Here is a 22,953-nt window from a genome sequence, read left to right as displayed (position 1 = left end):
CATTACATTCGGAGCAATGGACATGGATCATTTTTAAAGGCAAGATATAATCATGGTGATTATTTTGACTTTGAGCCAAAAGAATTAAGACCAGCCGTTGTGAATGGTATATATGAAATTAAAGTTGTTTTTTCTGATCGTGTTGTGAATCATATTGTTGTTGATGTGAGCTGGTTTAAGAAACACGTGCAGTATAACTTTTTTGGTGTGAACTCTCTCATGAAAGTATGGTGTACTGAAATTGATAAAAGATCGTTGATACCACTAAAGTTTGTGCATGGACGTATATTGGTGTTAAAGGAACAGATAAGAATAAGCAAGCAACATGTTGATATTGTTAAAGTTTGCATAAGTTTGCCTTCTAAGTCATTGTAATATTAATTTTGTTATTCACAGATTTTTTAACGACTAATGTCTAATTTTTTGTATATACATATTTTTGTGGACAAGAAAAAATTTCATAAAAATTTTGCATTGTTTCTATTTTAATATAACATCCATTGTGTTTATTTATAATGCTAAAACGTGCTTGCAGCAAGTATGTATGTCTTCTTTTTATCAGGTGCTTAATATACATATTTTAGTACAACATAATGTATATTTATACATGCATAAAACCTGTTTCATTATGAGATTTTCTTAGATTGATAAAATTTGTGCTTCATTTTCTAGGTTGAAAAACATAAAAACTAAATAACAATGCTCGAACAACAGGAAAAGCAAGACTTAAACGACAGCGTGATTAGGTGAGTAAATCATTCTTATTTTGGCCGGATGCGCTTTTTGTTCTTATAAAACCTGTAATACTTATAAGCATATTCAGGCTCAGATAGGTATGTTTTTCTTGTGTTGTGGATATTTTAATTAGACAGTCTTTCTTTTTCCTTAAACACAGTAAACTTAATTAACCCCACTATACTGTCTAAACCTTGGAGGAAAGAATACGGATCCGTATAGTCTAAACTTAAAAAAAAAACATGTATTTGTTGTGCTTTATTGTTAGTACACGAAAGAGATCTTCGGAAAAGAGAGCTGAACGCAACAAAAAAAAAAAAAGAATGCGTCAGGAAAGAAAGAAAGCGGAATTTGACGCGGAAATGGAAAAAAAGATATTAATTGAAGAGAGAATTCGAGAACTAGAATTTCAGAACGCTGTTTTAAAAAGAAATGTGCCGAAAGTTAAAGCCACTACTAGCAGGAACATTTAATTGTGCTGTTCATCGAGATCGAGTATATACCGCACTCAGGATAAAAGCATAGCCATCACACGGACGCTCAATTTTAATGTCATTCAATTCTCAAAGTGTGACGTGCATATAAACGAAACTATAGGTGCTGGTGTTTTCGGGAATGTTTCGAAAAGATATGTTAAAAGCATCAAACAAGTTGTGGCGATCAAATGTTTATCCAACAATGCACGACCAATTGATGCGTACGCGGAATGCAAGAAGGGTATGTTGATGGCAGGTGATAAAGGCTTTCCCTATGTTTTTGGATTTTTGAAACCAAAATTCATCCTTCTTGAATTTGTTTGTGATGACTGTGGTTCATGTTCACCAACATTAAAGGAATTCATTCAGAGAGTACCCGCACCGTGTTCCAGTCATTTAAATGAAATTATAATTGGATTATGCTCCGCTGTTCACCAAATGCACGTCCGTGGTCTGTTACACAACGATTTACATCCAGGAAATGTCCTTGTCCGTAATTCAACCACGGTAAAATTGATTGATCTGGGAAAGGCTACACTAGTCAGTGATCCAGCAAGATATGATATTGAACCAGGGTCTTCACAGCAAGTTAAATTTAACACCAAGCATCTATTTCTTGCACATGAGTTAAGGAATGTTAAAGGTTCTTACCAGTCGGTTCAATCAGATGTTTATTCATTAGGATACAACGTGGATTTAATCAGTCGATGTATAAAAAACATGAAAATAGCGTCTATCGCAAATGATATGATGTCTGAAGAACCAAGTAAAAGGCCTTCAATATCACGCTGCATAACCCGTTTTAAAAATATATTTGTAAATCCTTGTATATAGACTCTTTATAAGTAACAAGGTTAAGAAATCCACTTGATTAGTTATTGATGTTTTTTTTTGAAGTCTTAAAATCTGAATGAAAGCGCTGGATGCTGCGTTACAACAATTTTTTTCTAAAGCTCTGAGTGTTTGTATCTAAAACTAGAAGTAATTAACGGCTGGCGCAAGGGAAGGCTGCGTTAAAATTTGTTATTGTATTTGTTTTTTCTAAAGTTGGGACGTGGTTGCTCTAGTGAAACTGTCCAAGCTTGTCGTCTCTGGGCGGAAAGAGCTGGCAGACAGACAAAACGCCTCGAGTGTTCGTGTCTAAAACTAGAAGTAATTAACGGCTGGCGCAAGGCAAGGCTGCGTTAAAATTTGTTATTGTATTTGTTTTTACTAAAGTTGGGACGTGGTTGCTCTAGTGAAACTGTCCAAGCTTGTCGTCTCTGGGCGGAAAGAGCTGGCAGACAGACAAAACGCCTCGAGTGTTCGTGTCTAAAACTAGAAGTAATTCACTAACAGCTAGGGCAGGATGCATAAATTGAATCAAAAGGAGAAAATTAAAAATAGGGATCTTAGGCTGGGTTTAAAATACGCTACGGTTATATAAAATAGCGCGTGTAAAATACGTAAAGAGAAAGTTCGACTGCGTAAAATTGTGATATTTTTCTGCCGAAAATAAACTGAGAAAAATGATAAACAAACCCTGGGTTTAAGAAGCTCAACGAAATTATTACGTATATCATAGTATACTGTAAAGGTTTGCAAATCACTATTCACGTATACGTAAAACCTTGTGTATAACAAAAATATACGTAACCGTTTACGCCTATACGGAAATATACGAACATCGTGCACAGACTTTTCGTATATTTCCGCTTATTCGAGTATAATGAATTTATGACACGCAAATTATATTTACGTATACGGAGACATTTTGCGCAGTGTGGGCCTTTAGAAAATTTCCTGTTTTCTTTGTCTACGCATCAGTTTTTTCTTTCTATTGCGCTCCTTTCTTTATTCCAATGAACGCTTACGTGTACTTCTGAAAAAAAGTGAAGCATTGACGCAATTTTTTTAAATTACAATGAACATTTTGCAAAAAACTGCTTCACACCCAATAAATGAAGTTATTTAAAAGTAAAAATTAGCTGTGCATACAATTTCTCTTACAAAGCCACAACTTAGATTAGAAAGCAATTGTATGTTAGGTTAGAAATTTTAAGCACAATTAGAAATAAGCATTACCTTGAAAGATCTTTTCCAGTGTTTACATCGTCGTGTATATCTTGTTCCATGCAAGCATCCATTAGTCTATTTTATAATTACTATAAAAAATAATAAAGGACTTGAAGGAAATAATAAAAAAAAAAAACTTTATTAAGAGAAACTAATTTTTATTTCAACGTCCAGAAGAAAAATTTGGGCTAACAAATGTTTAGAGAGTGCAATAGTAGAACCAAACATTAAAATGCAAACACAATGTTGTTTACTGCGTAAAACATGACAACAATTTCTTTACACAAAAAAGTAAAGAAAAAAAATCAACAGTCTCCTAATAATCTTATCCGCAAAATTATTTTTTGTTGCTTTTTACCCAAATTAACGGATATGATGAAGAGCAGGATAAACACCAGCATATTTCACACAGGGTTATAAAATTTTTCCACAACCAATATTGTTAGTTTTAAAAGAATGTACAAAAATCACTACAAACAAAGTATAAAATAAATATGGGATTACAAAAATGTTTCTCTATCATCAATAATCTAAAGCCTTAAATCGAGGCAGCACAACAATAACATCTGTAGAATCAATCACCTTTTCTACATATACAAATTTAGTCTTAATACGTTGAACTGGTATAAACGAAGCAGATTCTAACACAACAAACAATTTATTTCTCCACACCTGCACAAGTTTACCATATCTATTTTTGATGCAATCTGGTAATGGCAAATACCACTCCGCAAATGCCAATTGATGTTCATATGGAGCTTCATCGACATACAATATATGCTTCAAAAATACAGTTATGGCCGATCTTGCATCAAAACCAATATTTTGATAAGGACAGACATTTCCGTCAATACCACACCAGTAAGCTAGTATATACGACGATCGACTGCTTCTAGAGTTTCTACTCCCATAAACTACATCAGCAACATACAACTCACTTGTTTTCCAGGCCGATTCACTTGCAATATAACTTTGTAAGTCTGGATACAATGCTTTGTAACATTTTTGTAAAGAAGTGTGATTATAGCTTGGTATGGTGTAGTGTTGCCATTTCCTAGTGCTACGGACAAAAGAGCAATCAAACCACGCTTCGTTTGAAAAGTCACAATACTTCATAAATGGTATATAGTCCTTGAATTCAACAGTGTTTAATGTCCCTCTTTGCATTAACGAAGCTTTAAGTTTTGTAAAATCAGTACAGAAATCATTATAATATTCGTTAGGAACGTCAATGTTTAAAATCAAACCATCTCTGCAAAATCTTTTCATCATCTGTGCTTCTATATTACGTTTATTATTGGGTATGCTTCCCATGAGTCCATTAAAGTGTCAGTTATACTGCACCTAACCAAAGATTGGAAGATTGTTGCTGACACACACTCGAACTATGTGTTTCCTAGCCATATTGCCATTTCTGAGCTTAAACCGGACCTTTTGTTATATTCAAATGACCTTAAGCGCGTTATTATTGTAGAACTCACTTGCCCATGTGAGGAAAACATGAATGCTTGGCACTCCACCAAAGTTGCCAAATATTCCTGTTTAATGAATGTGATTATGGTTAATAGCTGGCAAGTTGATTTCTTCGCAGTGGAAGTAGGAGCAAGAGGATATTGTGCAAGAACCACCACTGCCTGTTTAAAAAGAATGGGTTTCACCAACAAACTTGCTTATTCCACTGCAAATGATCTCGGTAAAATCAGTATGAGGTCTTCTTTTTGTATCTGGCTGGCACGTGAATCCAATGTTTGGTCAACTGACTCCTTAATGCAATTACCCAAATCCAAGCAGGCTTTGCCCATTGTGGAGACCAAGGGTGTTTCATCTCGCCGAAAGGGGCCATCTAAAAAGGTTAGCCAAAATAAAAATGACACTCAACCAATTAGTGTCTATAAAAACATCGGTTTTTTAAACAAAGGCAACACTTGTTACGCCAACGCCATTTTGCAAGTATTAAGTACCATTCCAACACTTTGGTGCCAGAGTGGGTCAGAATCGTTTCATTTATCACCTATTGCGAGGTCTATTTCGCTTAACATGGCGAAGCTGAAGCAATCATTGTCACCTGTTGACCCTTCGAATTTTCTCTGGGCCCTTGAACGTCAAATGCACTCTGATGGGAAAGTGGACTTCCAATTTAATACTCAGCAAGATGTAGCAGAAATTTTTTTGGGGGGTTTTGGACGCCCTTAAGGGATTTTCCCCGATTGCTGCAGATAAAATCTCAACTGAAATCTCAATGTCCGTAAGCTTTAACACCTGCCTGTGCACCTCGGTAAATGTCGAAATGCAGGACATTTTAACACTGCCAATGACATCTAAAATCCAATCTTGTGTCAGCAAATTTTTAGAACCGGAAATTCTAACTGATGGAAACAAGTGGTTTTGTCCGCAATGCTTTGCACATAGAGAGAGTACTAGAGAAACGCAAATCAGCAGGAGTAGTGAAATCTTATTCCTGCATCTTAAAAGGTTTTTAAAACATGGTGAACATCTGGTAAAAGACAACAGAGTTGTTGAATGTGTTTCTTTACGTGACTCTCTCCTGCAACTACCTCTCGTCAGTGATACGGACACAATGTTTAATCAGAACTACTCATTGTTAGCAACAATTAATCACTTCGGTACGTTAACCGCAGGTCATTATTGGGCTTATGTTAAGGATCCTGCCACAAATCTTAGTACCACTGCAACGATAGAGCGGTTTGCAAATGCTCTCCACCTATTCTCAACAACAATTTATGTTATATTCTTTGTTACGTTCGCTGTTGATCCGCTTTTTCTTTCTTTCTTATACATTTATCATTACGTTTATAAAACCTGTACTTCCAGGGTCATGGGGGAGGGAAATGTGTAAATCCGAGCGGTTTTATATTACCCCAGCTAGTTCATTCGAACCAGTTTGCCGTCAATACCCAGAGGGTAAAGAGTTCAGCTCACTCTTCTCTGGTAACTTAAAAGAAGCTTAGCAAGGGGGTTTGCTTTCAGCTTGTCTTTGGGTGTAACGACCCCACTTTTTACCCCAGTTCAGTAAGGTGCCCAAGTTTACTAACTTGGTTTTCAGGCTTGTCAACCCTGCTGTCCTTAGTCAAAATATGTACAGGCTGGTCCTGTCATGACAACCTCCTGTGTAAGGCTGAGTGTTGGGGCCCTGTAACACATGTGGAAAGCTACAGCCAGAGTCACAAGTTCTGGCGCACAGGAGGGTTTTATATAATTCTTTTTTATATTATATATTTTTGACATATACATTTTTCCATTTGTGTTTGTTCTGTAACCAGTCCGTTTATGTTGTTAGCTCTGTCTTGTGTCGTATTGTTTGTGATTGAAGGATTGTTTTTTCTCTTTAAGATTTTCTCAGTGAATAGTTATAGGTCCAAGTTGGACAGTACTCATGCTTGTAATAAGCAAGAAAGTGTATTCAGCACCTTCTTCTGGGAGCCTAATCCCAATTTTATTTACATCCACCGTCCCTGTAGACAAGATACTTCAGTGCAGCTTGCTGTATTGTAAACCTTTTTCACCTACACATAATTAAAAAAAAATTTGTAACAATAGAATTAAAGAGGTCTTACAATAGTCATGCAGTACAATATATTGGAATAGTGAACATTATACCTTATTATTATTATTATTATTATTCATCTTTATACAGGTTTATCTACGTCAGTATAATATATGCAAGATATATGTAGATGTTACTGTTATCAATGAGAGACCTGTGTAAAACAAAAATAACAAAATATAAAATTTTCGAAGTAAGATTTAAACGGAGAGAAATAAAAATTCGCGGATATTGAAAAATTTAAGAGAATGAACATTGAGAACCATATATGAGAAAATTAAAAATATTGTGAAAGACTTTGTGCGAAAAATTTTCAAGTATATCAAGAAACACGATGTAAGAAACGACGGACGACGTCATCACACAATCCATACATTTGGCAGTGAGAGGACGTGGAAATTGTATTGTTGGTGTCGATGGCGTCAACCGTTCCTTCCCACATCGTGGATGAACCAGAAAAGTTTAAAAATCATAATTGTTTATTACTTTTTTAAATAAATTAAAATTAGTTTCTTTCCTAATACTAACAGGTAGGGAGTTAAAAATAACTGCTCCCTGATAATATGATAATTTCCTCCCAGCTTCAGATTTAATTAATGGGAGCCGAAGTGAACAGTTCTTTCCTCGAGTGTTTATCGAGTGGTTGATCATAACATATTTACCATCAGTTTCGAAATGTAACGACTTGAAGACGTCAATAACAATTTTTCTTTTCAGTCGAATTGTGAAAGTTGGCCATTTTTTACGATTTTTGACAATGAATTTTGCTTTCAGAAATAACGATTCGAATTTCAATCGCCATGTATCGCTCATGCCACCATAAACAGGGTAGCAGTAGAAAATTAGAGGTTGAATCATTGACATGAATATCTTCTCAGCAACAATTGGTGAAATGTTATGTCTTACTTTCTTGAGCATTTTGAGCCTTGAACTAACCCGCCTGTACATTCGTTGAAGGTGAGAGCTCATGTTTAGATGGCTATCCATGATTACACCAAGATATTCGTAGAACGCAGGCTGGTGGATTTCATTGTTATTGATTGTTATATTGATCTGGGTGTTACGTGATCGAGATGTAAATGTTACAAATTCTATTTTTCCTTTTTTTGGCTTTAGGATAAGACAGTTATCTTGCATCCATCTGAACACTTTTTCAGCATCTGAGTTTATACATTTTTCGATCTCAGTTAGCGATTTGTGTGAAAAATAAATCACTGTGTCATCAGCATACATTAATACGTTGCAGTAATTTAGCTGGATCGGAAGGTCGTTTATAAGAAGACAAATAGCAGAGGTCCCAATATCGAACCTTGGGGTACACCATGGGTAACAAACTCCTTCTCAGAAAGTACTCCATCAACGTTAACGATTTGGCTTCGGTGAAACAAGTAGCTAGATATCCAATCAACCTCTTTACCAAGTATGCCATAGTAAGGAAGTTTGTAAAGTAAACAACTGTGGTTAACAGTGTCAAAGGCTTTTCTCAGGTCCATAAACAGGGCACCTGTTACTTTGCCTTTGTCCATGTTTTCGCGGATGTTATTTGTAAGTTTGGTAACTGCATCACTAGTCGATCGTTTCCGGCGGAAGCCATACTGGTGTTTGCTCAGGAAGAAGTTTTCTTCCAGGTAGTCAGCTAGTTGGTTATAAATGACTCTTTCGATGGTCTTCGACAGGATGTTGAGCACAGAGATCGGACGGTAATTATCAATATTACTGCGATCTCCATTTTTAAACACAGGGTTAATTTTTGCAGTTTTCTCTGATGTTGGAAAGGTGCCAGATAACAAGCTTGCATTTATTAAGAACGTAAGTGGTGCTGCAATTACGGGAGCAATATCCTTTACAATTCTTGCAGGTGATGTGTCCGGACCTGCCGCTTTCGATGCATTTGTCGATTCTAAGATTTTTAATGTTTCTCGGACTGTTAATTCTTTAAACTTAAATGTTGCATTAGTTCGGTTTATATCCTTCAGGGGGTCCCGTTGGTCAAACATTTTTCATGTGTAATTAATGATTTTACAGTTCATTAATTTGGATCCGACTTTCGTAAAAAACGAACAAAATGCATTTGATATACATTTGGGACTCGATACATTTTCCCCATTGATTTTGAAAAATTTACTTGGAGCACATGTACCCTTAGTAGGATAGCAGTTTTTGATTTGCTTCCAGAAGTCGCTAGGTTTGTCAGTGGATTGCTTAAATACATTTCTGATGTGGTTTGCTTTTGCAGCACGTATCTTTTTTGTTACAGTATTTCTGAGTTTCTTATAATTGTCCCAATGAGCATCAAGGCTAGTTTGTTTGAAGCGGCGTAGTTGATAATCTCTTGTGTGCATCAACTGACGTATTTCTCGTGTCAACCAGGGACTGGGCTTTCCCCGAACATTTTTCTCCATCAGTGGTGAATGTTTGTTGATGGTAGATGTGACGTAATTTTTGAATAAATCCCAGCCTTTGTTGAAATCGACAGCTAAACAGTTTTCCCAAGGTATGTTACGAAGTTCGTTCTGTAAGTCTTCTTTGTTATATCGAGAGTAATCACGCGCCGTTATTCTTTTTGGTTGATAGCGTTTACAGTTCATTTTTCTATTGATGCCAATTAAACCATGATCACTTATGGAATTTGTGTGCACCAATGTATCGGTAATTACTATTTTGTTTGTCGTATAGAACAAATCGATAAGTGTTGTACTGTTCTTTGTTATTCGCGTGTATGACTTTATTAACTGACTGAAACCGTGCAGTTTTACAAGATCTTTCAAGTCGGAACGGTCTCCGGGGACCTTATAATTGCAGTTAAAGTCCCCGCACATAATCGTTTCTTTGTTCTCTGCTGTAATCGCATCCAAAATATTGTTAAATTTTTCAACAAAGTTTCTGTCGAGGTATTTTGAGTTATCAGGGGGTCGGTAGCATGATGAAATGAGCAACGGTTTCGATTTTTTGGGGAAGAGTTCAATCCATAGAAATTCAATTCCTTCAATTTCTAAATCATCTCTCCTGTTGTAGTTCAGATCGTCCCGAATATAGAGTGAAACTCCTCCATGGCCTTCAATTACACGGTCTTTTCGTTCGAGTGTGTACCCCGGAATCTTTAATTGTGCATCTGTAACAGTGTTGTTTGTGTGAGTTTCGAAGAAACTGATAATATGAACAGAGTTTTTGGTATCTAACAAGAATGATTTTATGTGATGTAACTTTTCTTCGATCCCATTAATATTTTGGTGCATGATTTTAAATCCTTTCTTACCAATAAATCCAGAAATTTCAGGATCAAGTGAATTTATGATATATTCAGGATCAGCAGGAGTACAGTCAACACAGAAAAATCTCTCTTCATCACAAACAAATTTATCATTTAAACATTTCAAGTGAGATAAATTTTTACACGTATAACATTTCTCTGATGTTTGATTTCTTCTGATAGTTTTTCCACAACTATTACAGGAAACATTGTTGACTAATGCCAAAAACAACAGCAACAAAAAATTTAACACAAAAAACGCGTCCGTACGGACAGCCGCCATTATTATAAAATTCCGACATGAACTAAATTTGGCAATTTCAGACAAAATAGACTTTTCTGTTCCATTAATATTTTCAAACTCTTTGCAAAATTTAATTAGATAATTATCAGCTATTTTAATATTTGCATTGGTTATAACTCTGTTACAAAGATAAAAGCATGCAATAACAAAACATCGCCAACATTCCAGATCTCTTTTCGAAATGATTCCCTTAAACCCTATTCGGTCCGGGGGGGGGGCGGATTCCGCCCCCCCTGACGGTTTTTTTTTAATAACTCCTGATTGCTTTCTTACATGGCTATGATACTTACTGAGTTTCAACATTTATCTATTAGACACCTGCACGCTAAATTTGTAGGTCGCATTCCTTTCAGAAGCTTTGATATTAGCCATTACTCGAAACTACCCCTAAAATCTCTATGAAATCCTTATAATGGGGAAAATATAATAACTCCTGTTAGGATTATCCTTAGAACTTGACACTTGCAACACAACTTTGTTTCATCAAGAATAATCAATTTGAATAATTTTGACACGTGACTAATTTGATTTGATTTTGTCGGATTTTACCCGAAAATCGAAAAAAAATGGATTTTCGGGCAATTTTTGGCAATTTTTTATCCGATCCATGTAAAAACCGGAAGATATGTCAAACAAAATTTATTTAGCTTTCAGAAACTTTAAACAGAATGTAAAAATTCGCTCTAGAACAAAAGTAATTATACTTTAAGCAGATAGTGGCATTTTTAACAATGTTCAAGGTTCTGATGACGTCACAGAAAATGTGCTGACGCAAGCAAAAATTTATTGCCGCCATTTTGTTCCTTTTATGACGTACTATAAGTGTGCCAAGTTTGATTCAATTTGAGCAATCCTATGAAAAGTTATTGAGCCCCCCCCGGTTATAGTATGTTCGAATAACCCCGGACCGAATAGGGTTAATACATGAATTGAAAGTATTTCTGTCCAATTCTTTAATTCATCTGCCTTAAATCCATCAAAACCTGATTGCAGCTTAGTAGGCAATTTTCCTATGTCACTTGGTACACATGCTGCATCAACTCTTTGCTGTAATATTGGGAATGTCTTATTATTTAGGTATCCTGTGTCTTTCCATATCACTATCATCTTCTTAGCAGTACCTAAATAAATAAAAATTCAGATAGACTTTTCAAAAACTTCCATTTCATGTATACAAAAATCATGTGCAATAAAACTAGCACAGATACCTGAGTCATGATATGAGAGCTCAGTTAGAACTGAATAACGTGTGCCCAACTCTGATTCTAGTTGAGACTTTTCTCCAATAGTAGAACAATAATTTATTTTAATCATTTCACTTCGATGTTGTTCTGTAGTACGAGATATCCAATTTTGTCTGTCAAATCCACTATAGTCCTTTTGCCCAATATCACCAGGAAATTGTTTCTTGCAGCGTGAGCAACTGACAGTAGCAGAATGTCCTAAATTTACAATATATAGTATAGACATTGTAAAGACATTGTTAGTAACTTATGTTCTTACCTAAAAAACCACAAAGTTTCCTGCAAGCTGGGGCATCACAGCAAATACAAATTAGTGCTGCTCTGTAAGTGAAAGTTTTCGAAGTACTTGACTTTAACTGAAATCCTGGATCCCATGCCTCTTTTAATTCTTTAACCAAAGGCTGCATGAATGTATTTGTCGGGGGCTCTTGGTCCATGTTTGGTATAAGTCCAACAAGAATAGGTTTTTTCCGTTTAAACCTTTCACATCTAGGCAAATTCATTATAACTAAATAAATTGCACCAACAGAAAAATTGGAAACATGTTTATAGGGTGCAAACCAATGTAGATTAACAATAACACCATAATTTCTTGGTTTAGTAAAAAAGTCATGTTCTTCTCCATTATTAATTACGACCACATTTTTCCATCACACACATCACTCATAACATCGTCATGCGTACTTCTGTTTCGCCACTCCTCGCAACTTTCTTCAAAGTTTCTTCTTCCAACTCACTCCGGGAGACTAATTCTTAATGGTTTGTAGCAGTATGTTTTAAAAGGATATAACACTGTTTTTTCCATTAAGTGACTGAATTGTCATTAATAACAATTGGTCACATTGCTTTCTGTATTGCTTTAATCGATGATTTGGATTGGAAACATTACGGAGTTTCATACCGCGCAGGTCTGGGCACTAGAGAAACGCTTGTAGGGACAAATTTTTAGCTTGTTTATGTTGCACTCGATTACCCCTATTGGTTTCCCGGTCATTTGCTCATAAAGTTTATACCGTATGGGCGCAGTTGAGGCATGAATTGCTAATTTTAGTATATATTCTTTCCTTATATTTATACTTTTCTACAACATTTAACTTATCTAAAACATGGTGAAATGGTTCTACTCGTCATCCCTATGCTATAATAACTTTCGAACACAAAATTCAAATGGAGAAAAGCTTATATTTTACAGATTGCCAAGGACCAAGGATTTACAAATGGAGTACCAAAAAATTATTAAAACTGCTGGAGTTAATTGGAAAAACGGACACATATGTTGTGAACATTGGAGTGCTGGTTATAAAATTTATGAAACTCTTCCTGATGTTACAGTACCCCAGTCACAAATTCCTATTATTGAGCAAAAATATAATAGAGCAAAAGAAAGACTTGAAAAAACCCAAAGTGCAGCAAATAAAATGAAAGTTAAGGAGCTAAAAAAAAAAATTGAATTCATCCAAACACTTCGTACACCATCTAGTGTAAAGAGAAAACCTCCTGCTAAAAGAATATATTCTACGCCAGTACATAAACAACGAGAATCCTCAAAGAGACAGTTATCTGCTAAATTAATATCTAAAGACAAAATTATTGAAGAACTTAAAAAAAAAATAAACGAATCAAATAATAAAATAAAGAATCTTACCCATAAAAATAAATTACTAAAAATTAAAAACCACTACCTGCAATCATTTGTTAATAAACGAAATAAAATAATTCTTGAAAAAACAGGAACAATTCTAAACCTTCAAAAGTATATATTTTCCTATGACAACTTACAACAGAAATCTAGCAATATAGAATATTTATCTGGTTTGCCCGTTGAAATTTGACTTGCTATTTCAAATTGTTTCACCATACTTACACATTATAAAATACCCTGACTGTAAAGGAACTGGGGAAAGATCATTAAACAAAGCAACCGAACTTTTATGTGTTTTAACAATGTGTCGTCATTCTCTTCATCTTGGCGTTATGGCTTATATGGCAGGTGTTGGTAAAAGCACAATGTATAGGATATTTGTTGGATGGCTTTTTTTTTTAGAAACACTTTTCAGTCAGTTGGACTTAAAACCAGATGATGGATTTTTATTAAAGAAAATGCCAGATATTTTTGTTCGAACAGGACATGGGTTGACCGACTTAGTTATTGTACAGAATTTAAGTTTCAACATGCTACAAACTTTGAACTTAATTCCCTTATGTTTTCTAACTATAAAAACACTGTCACCGGTAAAGCTTTAATCGGAATCTCAGCACATCGAAGTGGCCTTTTTTTCAGTGACATATATCCTGGTTCAATTAGTGACAGCGCTATAACTGAAGAAACTGCTGTTCTTGAATGGGTGCGACCTGAACATGAACTTATGTCAGATAGAGGTTTTTCCGTACAAGATCATTGTTCCATAAAAGGTGTTTTTTTAAATCGACCTGCCCAAAAAGATACAGATCAATTTTCACCTGCTGATGTTGCTGCAAATTTTGATATTGCATCTACTAGAATTCATGTGGAGAGATTCATTCGACGAGTAAGAGATTGGTCAATTTTAAATACTGTTTGGCCTTTACAAAGAATGGACTTACTTTCATCAACTTAGCAAGTTCTATGTCACATTGTGAATTTGACAATGCTACCTATTGGTCCAAAGAAATCAAATGTTTAAACCTAATTAATTTAACTTATGGTTCAGTTTTTACAAACCTATATATATAAACAAACACATAAGGTTTTATTCAGTTACTCATATATATATATATATGTAACATAACATATATATATATATATATATATGTAACATAACATATATGTAAACACGATTTAATATATATATTATAGATTATATATATATATATATATAAACTATATATACTATTATACTATTATACTGTCAATGTTTCTAACAACTATATACTATATATTTTAAAACTACTGCTATGTATAATCTTACATATAATCTGGGGCATAACTAATTTGACAGTTGGAATATCTCGTACTAACTTGTTGATGTATGTACGTAATGGCTTCAGTGACTGAAAATTAGGAATTCGAAGAAAGTTTTTTAATTCTAAATCGGAAAATTCTTTGCACTCTTTATGTGGCCATTCAGTGATGGGTTGCTTTTTTAACACACTTTCAATGACTGTCTTTATAATGTTCCAGACCAAATCATTTCTTTGAATTAAAAAGTAATTGGCAGATTTTGTTTCTGGATGATAAGACATGAGGATACAAAATTTGGATTCAGTGCAAACTAGTTGTAATTGTGCTTGAATTAAATATGCTAGACATTTTGTTAAATTTTCCAGGGGTCGCTTGGAATTAGCTGCTCTAGTTTTAATTTCTAACAAAATTCCAGAAGACACTAATCCATCTAGGCTGGATCCATACAGGTTATCATGTGGATGATTAAAAAACCCACACGTAACAGCTTTACAACCTGAGCGATCACAAAAAAACGACAATGCTTCTGGTTCATACTGATGACCACGCTTAAAGTTTATAAAATTACTATTAAAGATGTCTTTCTCCTGTAAACCTTCATTTATTAGATGATAATAAAGTTCAAATTTTTTTGCACCATAAATTCCAATCAGAGCTGGTAAACGGCTACCGGTGATTTTACCCTTCCTTAGATTTTGCCACTCTTCTGTATTTTGTTGAACTGGAAAATAATTAAGGTTTTTATTAGGGTCATCTGGGAACATATTTCTTAGATCAATGTTGATTATTTTTAAATTAGAATTAACGTCACAAGAAATATCATCTAGTAGGAAGTGTGTTGCAATATCAGAAGTTGTAGTATTTACATTATTCTGAGCATTTTCTTTTTGTTTTTCCAAAATTGTTCCGGAGATGTTTTTTTTAATATTTTCAAGTTTTGACGGTTCAATTTTTATTTCATTGTAATCTATAGTTGAATTTTGTTTGCAGTAATCATGATTATCTAGTGAAAGTGCTGCCTTGGTTGTAAATCGAAATGACAAATGTTCTCCAAGAGATGTTTTTAGAGATTTATTTTTTGACAAAACCTCATAGCAATGTCGTTCTAACGGTTTTTTAACCTTTTTTATTTCCAAAAGCATATCCGATTTCATTTGTAGCACACCTCTTTTAAACCTGGAGTTTTCTGGGTCAGCTGGAGTGATTTTAGCATCAGTTACATTGTTTGAGGTTCCAAATCTGGCTGAGGTTAACTTTATTTTTCGTAACGGCATCATAGGTATAGAGCCTTTTCTTGTTCTGCGATGCCATTTCTGCAGTTGCTCAGTGCAAGATGGAGCCAAAAATGTTTCCTTTGTTTCGTGAAAGTTTTTTAAATAGAGAAGCAAGGCCAATGTATGGCAACATAAGCCACTTACACCAACAGGACATTTACAGTAGGCTTTAACTGGAATATTAATACTAAATAGTATAACTGTAGGTCTTGTTAATTCACCATATGATTTTTTAACAAGAGCTCTAACAAATACATTATTATCACCTGCAACATGTGTTTTTACTGAAACTATTTTCCTGCTAGTCAACATAGCATAAGCTTTCTGTTGCTGACCTAAACTACCTTCTCTTTTTCTAGAACTATATTCTTTAAATATCGATGCTGTAACTATTGGATACAATTCCTCTTTAGGACACTAGGAAGTTGAAATGGGAGGGATAAGATTGGGATCTAATGTTGTACCAAAACTAAAATTTCTTTCTCGTTTGACTCTCAATTTTTCCGCAAGTGATGGGTACAATTGGAATCGATTAACACGCATATTAAGCTCTTGTATTGCTCCTCCTGTGGACAGGCCACGTTCCATAAGCCATTGTACACAATCTTTCTTTTCCATTATTGCAAAAACAATACGTAAAAGTGTTAAACAGCAAATAACTATAATATAATAACTTGGAAGTGTGTACAAACGCTAGCTAAATGTTTACACTTTGCGGGAGTTCTGAAAATTCTGAAAAACTCCGTAATGGTTGCATCGTTTAGATTCATTCACGCCTCTAATCATTTAAAAACAACTTTCAAACTTGTGCAAATATTTGCATTTAATACATACAACATATTTTACGAAGCGTTGTTTATAAATCTCTAACTTTTTATGAAGAAGATACAGAGATGGTGGTAAAGTGCCGCTAATATTTCAAGCCAAGGATATTTACCTGCTATGACATCAAAGAGGGATTTTAAAAATTTTAGCAGAAGTTCAAGACCATAAGCATACTGCCAGACAACCAAGTGTATAGAAAGCCATGTTGCAAAAATAATGTTATGTTTGTTTTCCAAAACTCCGTAATTGAAGCCGTTTATTGGTACATGAAAGTCCTGAAGTAACTCTTCGTATTCCTCATCTTCTACAAGATCTTGATCTATTTCATCATCACCATCATCATCTTTTGTTCTGTTGTTTTCACAAGCAAAATCAAAATCAACCTCAGTATCACTGGTGTTAGATTGGGTGTCTTTGTCTACTTCCTCGTGTTCGTTGTTTGTAGTACACTTATGTTTTGAAAAATAATGAGAGTGATATGAGTCACAACAAATTCCACAATACTTTCTCTTTTGATTCATAACTTATCTAAACAATCAAATTAACTAACATAAAATTTGCAGATCCTAATGAAATACGGCATGATTTAAGCTTTGTAAGAAAGTGAAAAAAAAGTTATTTTTTCTGTGTAAGTCAGTTTTAACAGTTTTAATGAAACGCAGCAATGTTAAACTGAAAAATTTTTTTTAATAATTTTATAACGAAATATGTTATTGTTTAGCCTTCGTAGGAATTTTTCTAACTCTTTCACAGTGTCAAATGAACAAGTTCTTGGTTTTTGGTCATCAATCCATCTTCAACAGAAAAAAAAACTAGAAATTATTATTTTGTAAAAAATATTAGATCACTTTTTTAACCGACAACCACGTCGCCACTAAAATCGTTTTTGTTCTAGCGAAGTTTTGTGTACTTTGCTTGGTAGGACTACTAATTATACATTAAAGGTACTGTCCGATTAAAAATCAACTAAAATTTTGACAAAAAATTCTTATTTGGAACTAATTTCTATAAAATAATTAAATAATTATTTGTTTTCTTTCCTAACACCAACTGAACAATATCTCATTCTTGTTTACAAAAAAAGCATGCGGTCTCTCGCTTCGATTGTTTATATGGATGGCGGATGATAGGCACTAAAGCGAGGCTGAAATAATATGTCGCGTGTGACGTATTTACCTGGAGCGCGCCGAACTGACCAAAATAGATAAAACGTGGGCCAGGGCTGATATTTTATTATATGTTTAAAAATTTTGGTAATTTTACCCCCTGAATTGTGAAAGACCGCTTTTTATGAATTATTCATATGGAATTAAAAAATCGAAGGCGAGAGATGTGTCTAGACCTTAAGGTAAACACACACTGTGCTAATTCTGTACGAACCTAAGTAAGAAGCTTTCGCTAATAAAACTTGAAGTTCAATATGACTTTAGCCTTAGGGTTGCATAGTTGTTTCAGCTACTCTAAAGACCACCAATCAATAATTAAAAATTAGTTTCCTCTTCACTAAATGTCCCGCCACAGAGAGATTAGACTCAGATCGCACATTCAGTAAGGTTGAGAGGCAGAATAATGTCGTGGTGCGCTGTTGTGAATTGCACTAACAACAGTCGAAAAAAACAGGATAAAATTTTTTTTTCGCTGCTCAAGGATCCAAAAAAAAATCTTCCGTATAAGGAAAAACCAAAAGTCAGAGAAATATCTGAACGGAGGAAAGAAAAGGATGTTAAGGAGGTGAGTGGGGGCTGGTAACTAGGTGGTCGTTCGAAACTCTCTGTCATGGAGTGCCACCAAAGATGTTCACAGCGTACTCTTCAATAAAACCACCGCTCGGAATTCTTCGTGTTCCGTAATACATTTTTTATCTGAAAAATATTACAATATTACTCAATCACACTCGCATCTAAGAATTACTCATGAAGGAGTAGAAACTTTTATACCATGTAATTGAAAATATTTAATAGAGTCCAGTCTTTTTCAGGAGAGGCGTGCGATCGCACGCGCACGCCTTGGCACACGCCTAAATCGTTTCAGGCGTGTGATTAATCGCACGCCTGAAAAATAAATATTGAGTTTTCAAAATCAACCTATAAAATCCATTTTGTAGCGTGCGATGGCAGCCCTCGAAATAATTTTTGGACAGTCGTCAGACAAAACGTCCGATAGATTTCCGTATTGGTCGGACACTTTTAGATCTCAGAAATTATTGAATAGTCCTGGTCCTTTTAATCCACGAGCAAGCCTATTCATAGCCAACCTGACCATCCTAGCTAATTCACCGACTCCTGACTTAGTTAAAAGAACTACGTAGACATAAATCTCTTTTGCCTGTCCCCTTCGTCGTTGGTAACCAGGTCTTACATAAGAAATCCAGCCATGCGGTTCTTAACTAATGCGGAGGTGAACGCCGACGGAGCACGGATGAAGCAAGTCTGCAAAACTGCACTTACAGGCGGAATAGACATTTTATCATGGATTTAATTGTAGATAATTTCTTCATTTGACAAAATAATTGGAAACCATAGCAGGTCCGAATTTAATGGATTTTTTCTTTATGCCTGTAAAACCGAAACCCACGGGCGGTATAAATTTTTTTCTGTGAAAATTTTGGTAAAGTGTAGCTTTATTTAAGCCACGTGGATAAAGATTTTTTTTAATTTGAAAACAAAGCATATTTTTGCCTATTTGCTTGTGAAAAATAAACAATAAATATAAAAATGACAGTATAGTCATGCATACTATTTCGGACATGTAGAAAAGGAAGTTAAGATTGAGAGAGTCGCTATACCAGTAGACGCTCGATCATCGTGTTTGGGGTTCACGATTTAAAACGTCCCCCACTTTTCTACCGCAAAATGAATGCGCAACAAAAATAACCTCGGAGCCCGTATCGCAGGCGTAACATTCTTTGCACGTGCGTTTCACATCGCACGCGTTACTTGATTTACACGTGCGAATCATCGCACACCTACTCAAATATTCCTGAAAAAGACTGAGAGTCTGTCTCGTGACAGCAAAAACAGTCTACACTTCAGAGGGCATCCTCTCACATTTAGGAGTAGGAGCAACAAGGTTTCCAATGTTATGCTCGTCTACGTCTTGAAAAGTCGGAGCTAGCTCATCATTCGCTGTTCTTTCCGGCTCGAATTGAAATCCTGGAACCTGCGAATTATTTTCATTCATTGCTATCTTCATGAAGAACTTTTTCAAACAAAGGAAAATAATTATAAATAAACATTTAGTCGTTCGATGCGCAAGTCAGGGGGTTCGCCTAAGAAGCCAGGTAACTACGTCACAAGCAAAAATGTGCTGAATAATGAATTGACCCAGTCCTTTTGCCGCGTTTGAAAGTTCGTGAAGATGGTAGGCTAGTGCAGCAAGATCAAAACAAACAAACGATGGTGCTAAGTATTGGATAAATCTTTGTTGTTTAAGAGTGCAATCTTCGTTATTTTTGATACTTAATAAAACAAAAGAAAAGATATTGTTTTTTAATTGGACAGTACCTTTAAGTCTGTACATCAGTTAATTACGCTAGGACTAGGATACTTTATGCTATGTTCAACCATGTCGGAAAATACCTCACAGAAAATTTAGCAAATTTCCAGACGTAACCCTGACCGTACAGATGTAACCATAGCCATAAAACAAATGAGCTATATATAGTGTATGCGCTTTCAAATCAAAACAAGCAAAACATAATATCTTCCGACACAAATGATATAACCAAAAATATATTTGGGGCTTAAAGCTTACCTCCCACTTCAAAAAAGTAGTACAAAACCGACTTAAAGTATTGTACTAATTACGAAAAAATAATCTTATATACTTGTTTTGATTTGTTCGCAAGATATTCGTCGTCAAAGTTCCAAAATATTACGTAGAGAGAGAGCTTTGGCCAGCCGCCATCTTGTTTCGCGATTGTAAATAAATTCCTTCGCGGGAGGGCTTGTGACGTCAACTCCGGATCATAATTTCGCTAACTTCCTGAAGCACGGTTTTTATGTAAGTAATACAATTCTGGCGTTTTGTACCCCCTGATTTTAATAGAAGGCATTGAAGATGAGTAATAATTTCTTTTGCTGCTTCCTTCACGAGACAGTTTACAATATGAGTTGCAGTGAAAATGTTGTGGGTTTTCAAATTCAGCGAGTAAAAAAAGCTACAAAACCTGGCAGTGATTCAGACTCCAGCTGGGAAAAGTGTTATGAGGACGACGAAGAAAGTGGAAGTAATGGCAAGGCAAACCGTGTTAATGCTTTTCCCCACTTGTATCGCTCACAGATGGCTCCGCATCATTTAAAGAGTTTGAGCATTTATAGCATATCTTAGGACCGCAATCGACCTGTATCTTTAAATTTTTGCGCTAAAAAATGAAAAAAGAATAGCATAATCACTTTTAATCCAACATACAAAAAATAAGAAAAACAAGTCAAACCTTAGGTGTTATATATGCTTGTACGGCCACATCAGATCTAGAAACTCGTTCTGTTTGTGTTGATACTGTGCGAGTAAGTGGCTCTCCTTGGTTTCTTTCAGACGGACAAGGTAGGTCATTGAGCAGATTCTTTTCCGCCTCTGCGATAACCTGTATGCGAGAATGTTTGATCGTAAAATTATTTTACAACTACCTGGATTGGGGTAAAGGTTAATATATATGATAACGCAATTAAGAAGGACTAGAATAATACGAAATTACCCTAAGACGATTACGCTTTACGGCTCCTAGTATTTCCACATTGGTAGGTGATTTATACGGGAATATGGAAGGCAAAGCCCCGGGTAACAACTTGCGTTGAATCATTCTTTGCTCTCTTACCACGAAAAACGTAGTATAAATGATCTAAAGCTTTAAACTATAAACTCGTTTTATGAAAGACACAAACCTGGTTGCAAAAGTTTTTTTTTTAATTCGAAGCGTTGATCAAAACATTCTGGTGAAAAGTGTTTATCGCATAATAAAACGCGTTTTGGAAGACTATCGGCTCTGTGAATGAGTTTGATCCACGCAGCTCTTTGTTTCTTGTCTTTTGGGAGACTGAAAAAGAAATGCTTTCCAGCGCTGCTTCTATCGTTGTTGTTGCAAAAAGGTATAGCACAAGACGACATTTTAAAATTATTAATAAAATTAAAGTTCGTTGGAATAATTAACTCTTCTTCTTTTTCCCAAGTTACCGTTTAATGAATGGTTGTTTTAAAGCGCATTTCAGCAACAGTTACAGGGGGTCTGTTTTGCCGTCCGAGAGATGACGTCAAAACCGGGTTTAATTCGAAAAAAACTTTAACACATAATGGCGGCTTTTAAAAAGGAAGCATGCTGTAAACACAAGTAAATGTTGCTTTGTATTTGCTTAATTATTTTGAATTTTACTTAATAAATATTATATTGCAAATTCTCAACATGGTATAAACAGAATAAGATGAACTTTTTTTGAAGTGGGAGGTCAGCTTTGAAAGGTTGATCAGATACGTTATTTTCAGCTAAAATTGGTTGGAGTGTGCAATTGAATGGTGAAAGACTGAAAAAAACTACATTGATAGCCTAATTAGAAGAGATAAATCGCCTAAGTCCCTGGAGCTATAGCTACACAAAACAACTTACTTGGGCACAAAAACGAACAAACACAAAGAAACACACACATATATATAAAAGGATAAATTAAAAAAGACAAAATAAAAATGGATAAAAAAAATTAAAAACAAAAATTAGTATGCCAGCCATAACTCACTCAACTCGACCTTGTCCATTCACTTCAAAGAAATGTAAAAAAATTAAGCATGCGCCTAAAGCTTCCTGATTGGTTTAGAAAATTGGTTCGCAGGCAGAAGCCTCCTCCGTATAGCTCTTAAAACAATTGACCCTCACTCGCCGCATTTAGCTAATAGGGCATATTCAATATTAATTTAGGTAAACGGTGACCACGTACGCAGAAAGTACCTCAGGTGTAAGCGCTCTTTCAGTAACTGTGTTTTGGCGCCAACAAGCAGGAACAAGCGTGAGTTGAGGGAGGAAATAAAGTTAAGCTAGCTAAAGTATTTATCATAATTATATATAATCGTCATGGCGTCACAAAAGCTATTTAAAAAAAACCGTAAACATTCCGAAACGTCACAGCAAATAGAAGAGCACAGTCCTTCTACAACGAAGAAATCAACTCCAAACAGCAGTAGCAACAGATCTCTGTTTTGTGCTTCACCTAGACCAGTAAATTTCTCTAGCAGCAGCAGAATCAATAAAACAGAAAGCAATTCATCGTCTTCAGCAAGGTCTGTTTTTTCAAGATAAA

The 22,953-nt window shown here is 35.1% G+C and overlaps 1 protein-coding gene across 2 annotated transcripts; it reads left to right on the top strand.

Moving 5' to 3' along the window:
- Positions 1–378: 378 nt before the first annotated feature.
- LOC130642150 (probable serine/threonine-protein kinase PknB) lies at positions 379–2,077 on the top strand. 2 transcript variants are annotated; one of them, XM_057449240.1, is made up of 2 exons: positions 379–746; positions 1,004–2,077. In XM_057449240.1, exons 1-2 carry the CDS (start codon positions 700–702, stop codon positions 1,206–1,208), a joined length of 252 nt encoding a protein of 83 aa, XP_057305223.1. In that variant the 5' UTR covers positions 379–699; the 3' UTR covers positions 1,209–2,077. The 2 variants fall into 2 exon arrangements, with proteins under 2 accessions (XP_057305223.1, XP_057305222.1); XM_057449239.1 differs by having other exon boundaries at positions 405–746.
- Positions 2,078–22,953: the final 20,876 nt, after the last annotated feature.

This window comes from Hydractinia symbiolongicarpus, chromosome 4 (assembly GCF_029227915.1).
Source record: "Hydractinia symbiolongicarpus strain clone_291-10 chromosome 4, HSymV2.1, whole genome shotgun sequence".
Taxonomy (NCBI): Eukaryota; Metazoa; Cnidaria; class Hydrozoa; order Anthoathecata; family Hydractiniidae; genus Hydractinia; species Hydractinia symbiolongicarpus.
Note: the sequence above shows the minus strand (reverse complement) of the source record. Positions and strands in the feature narration are given on the sequence as shown.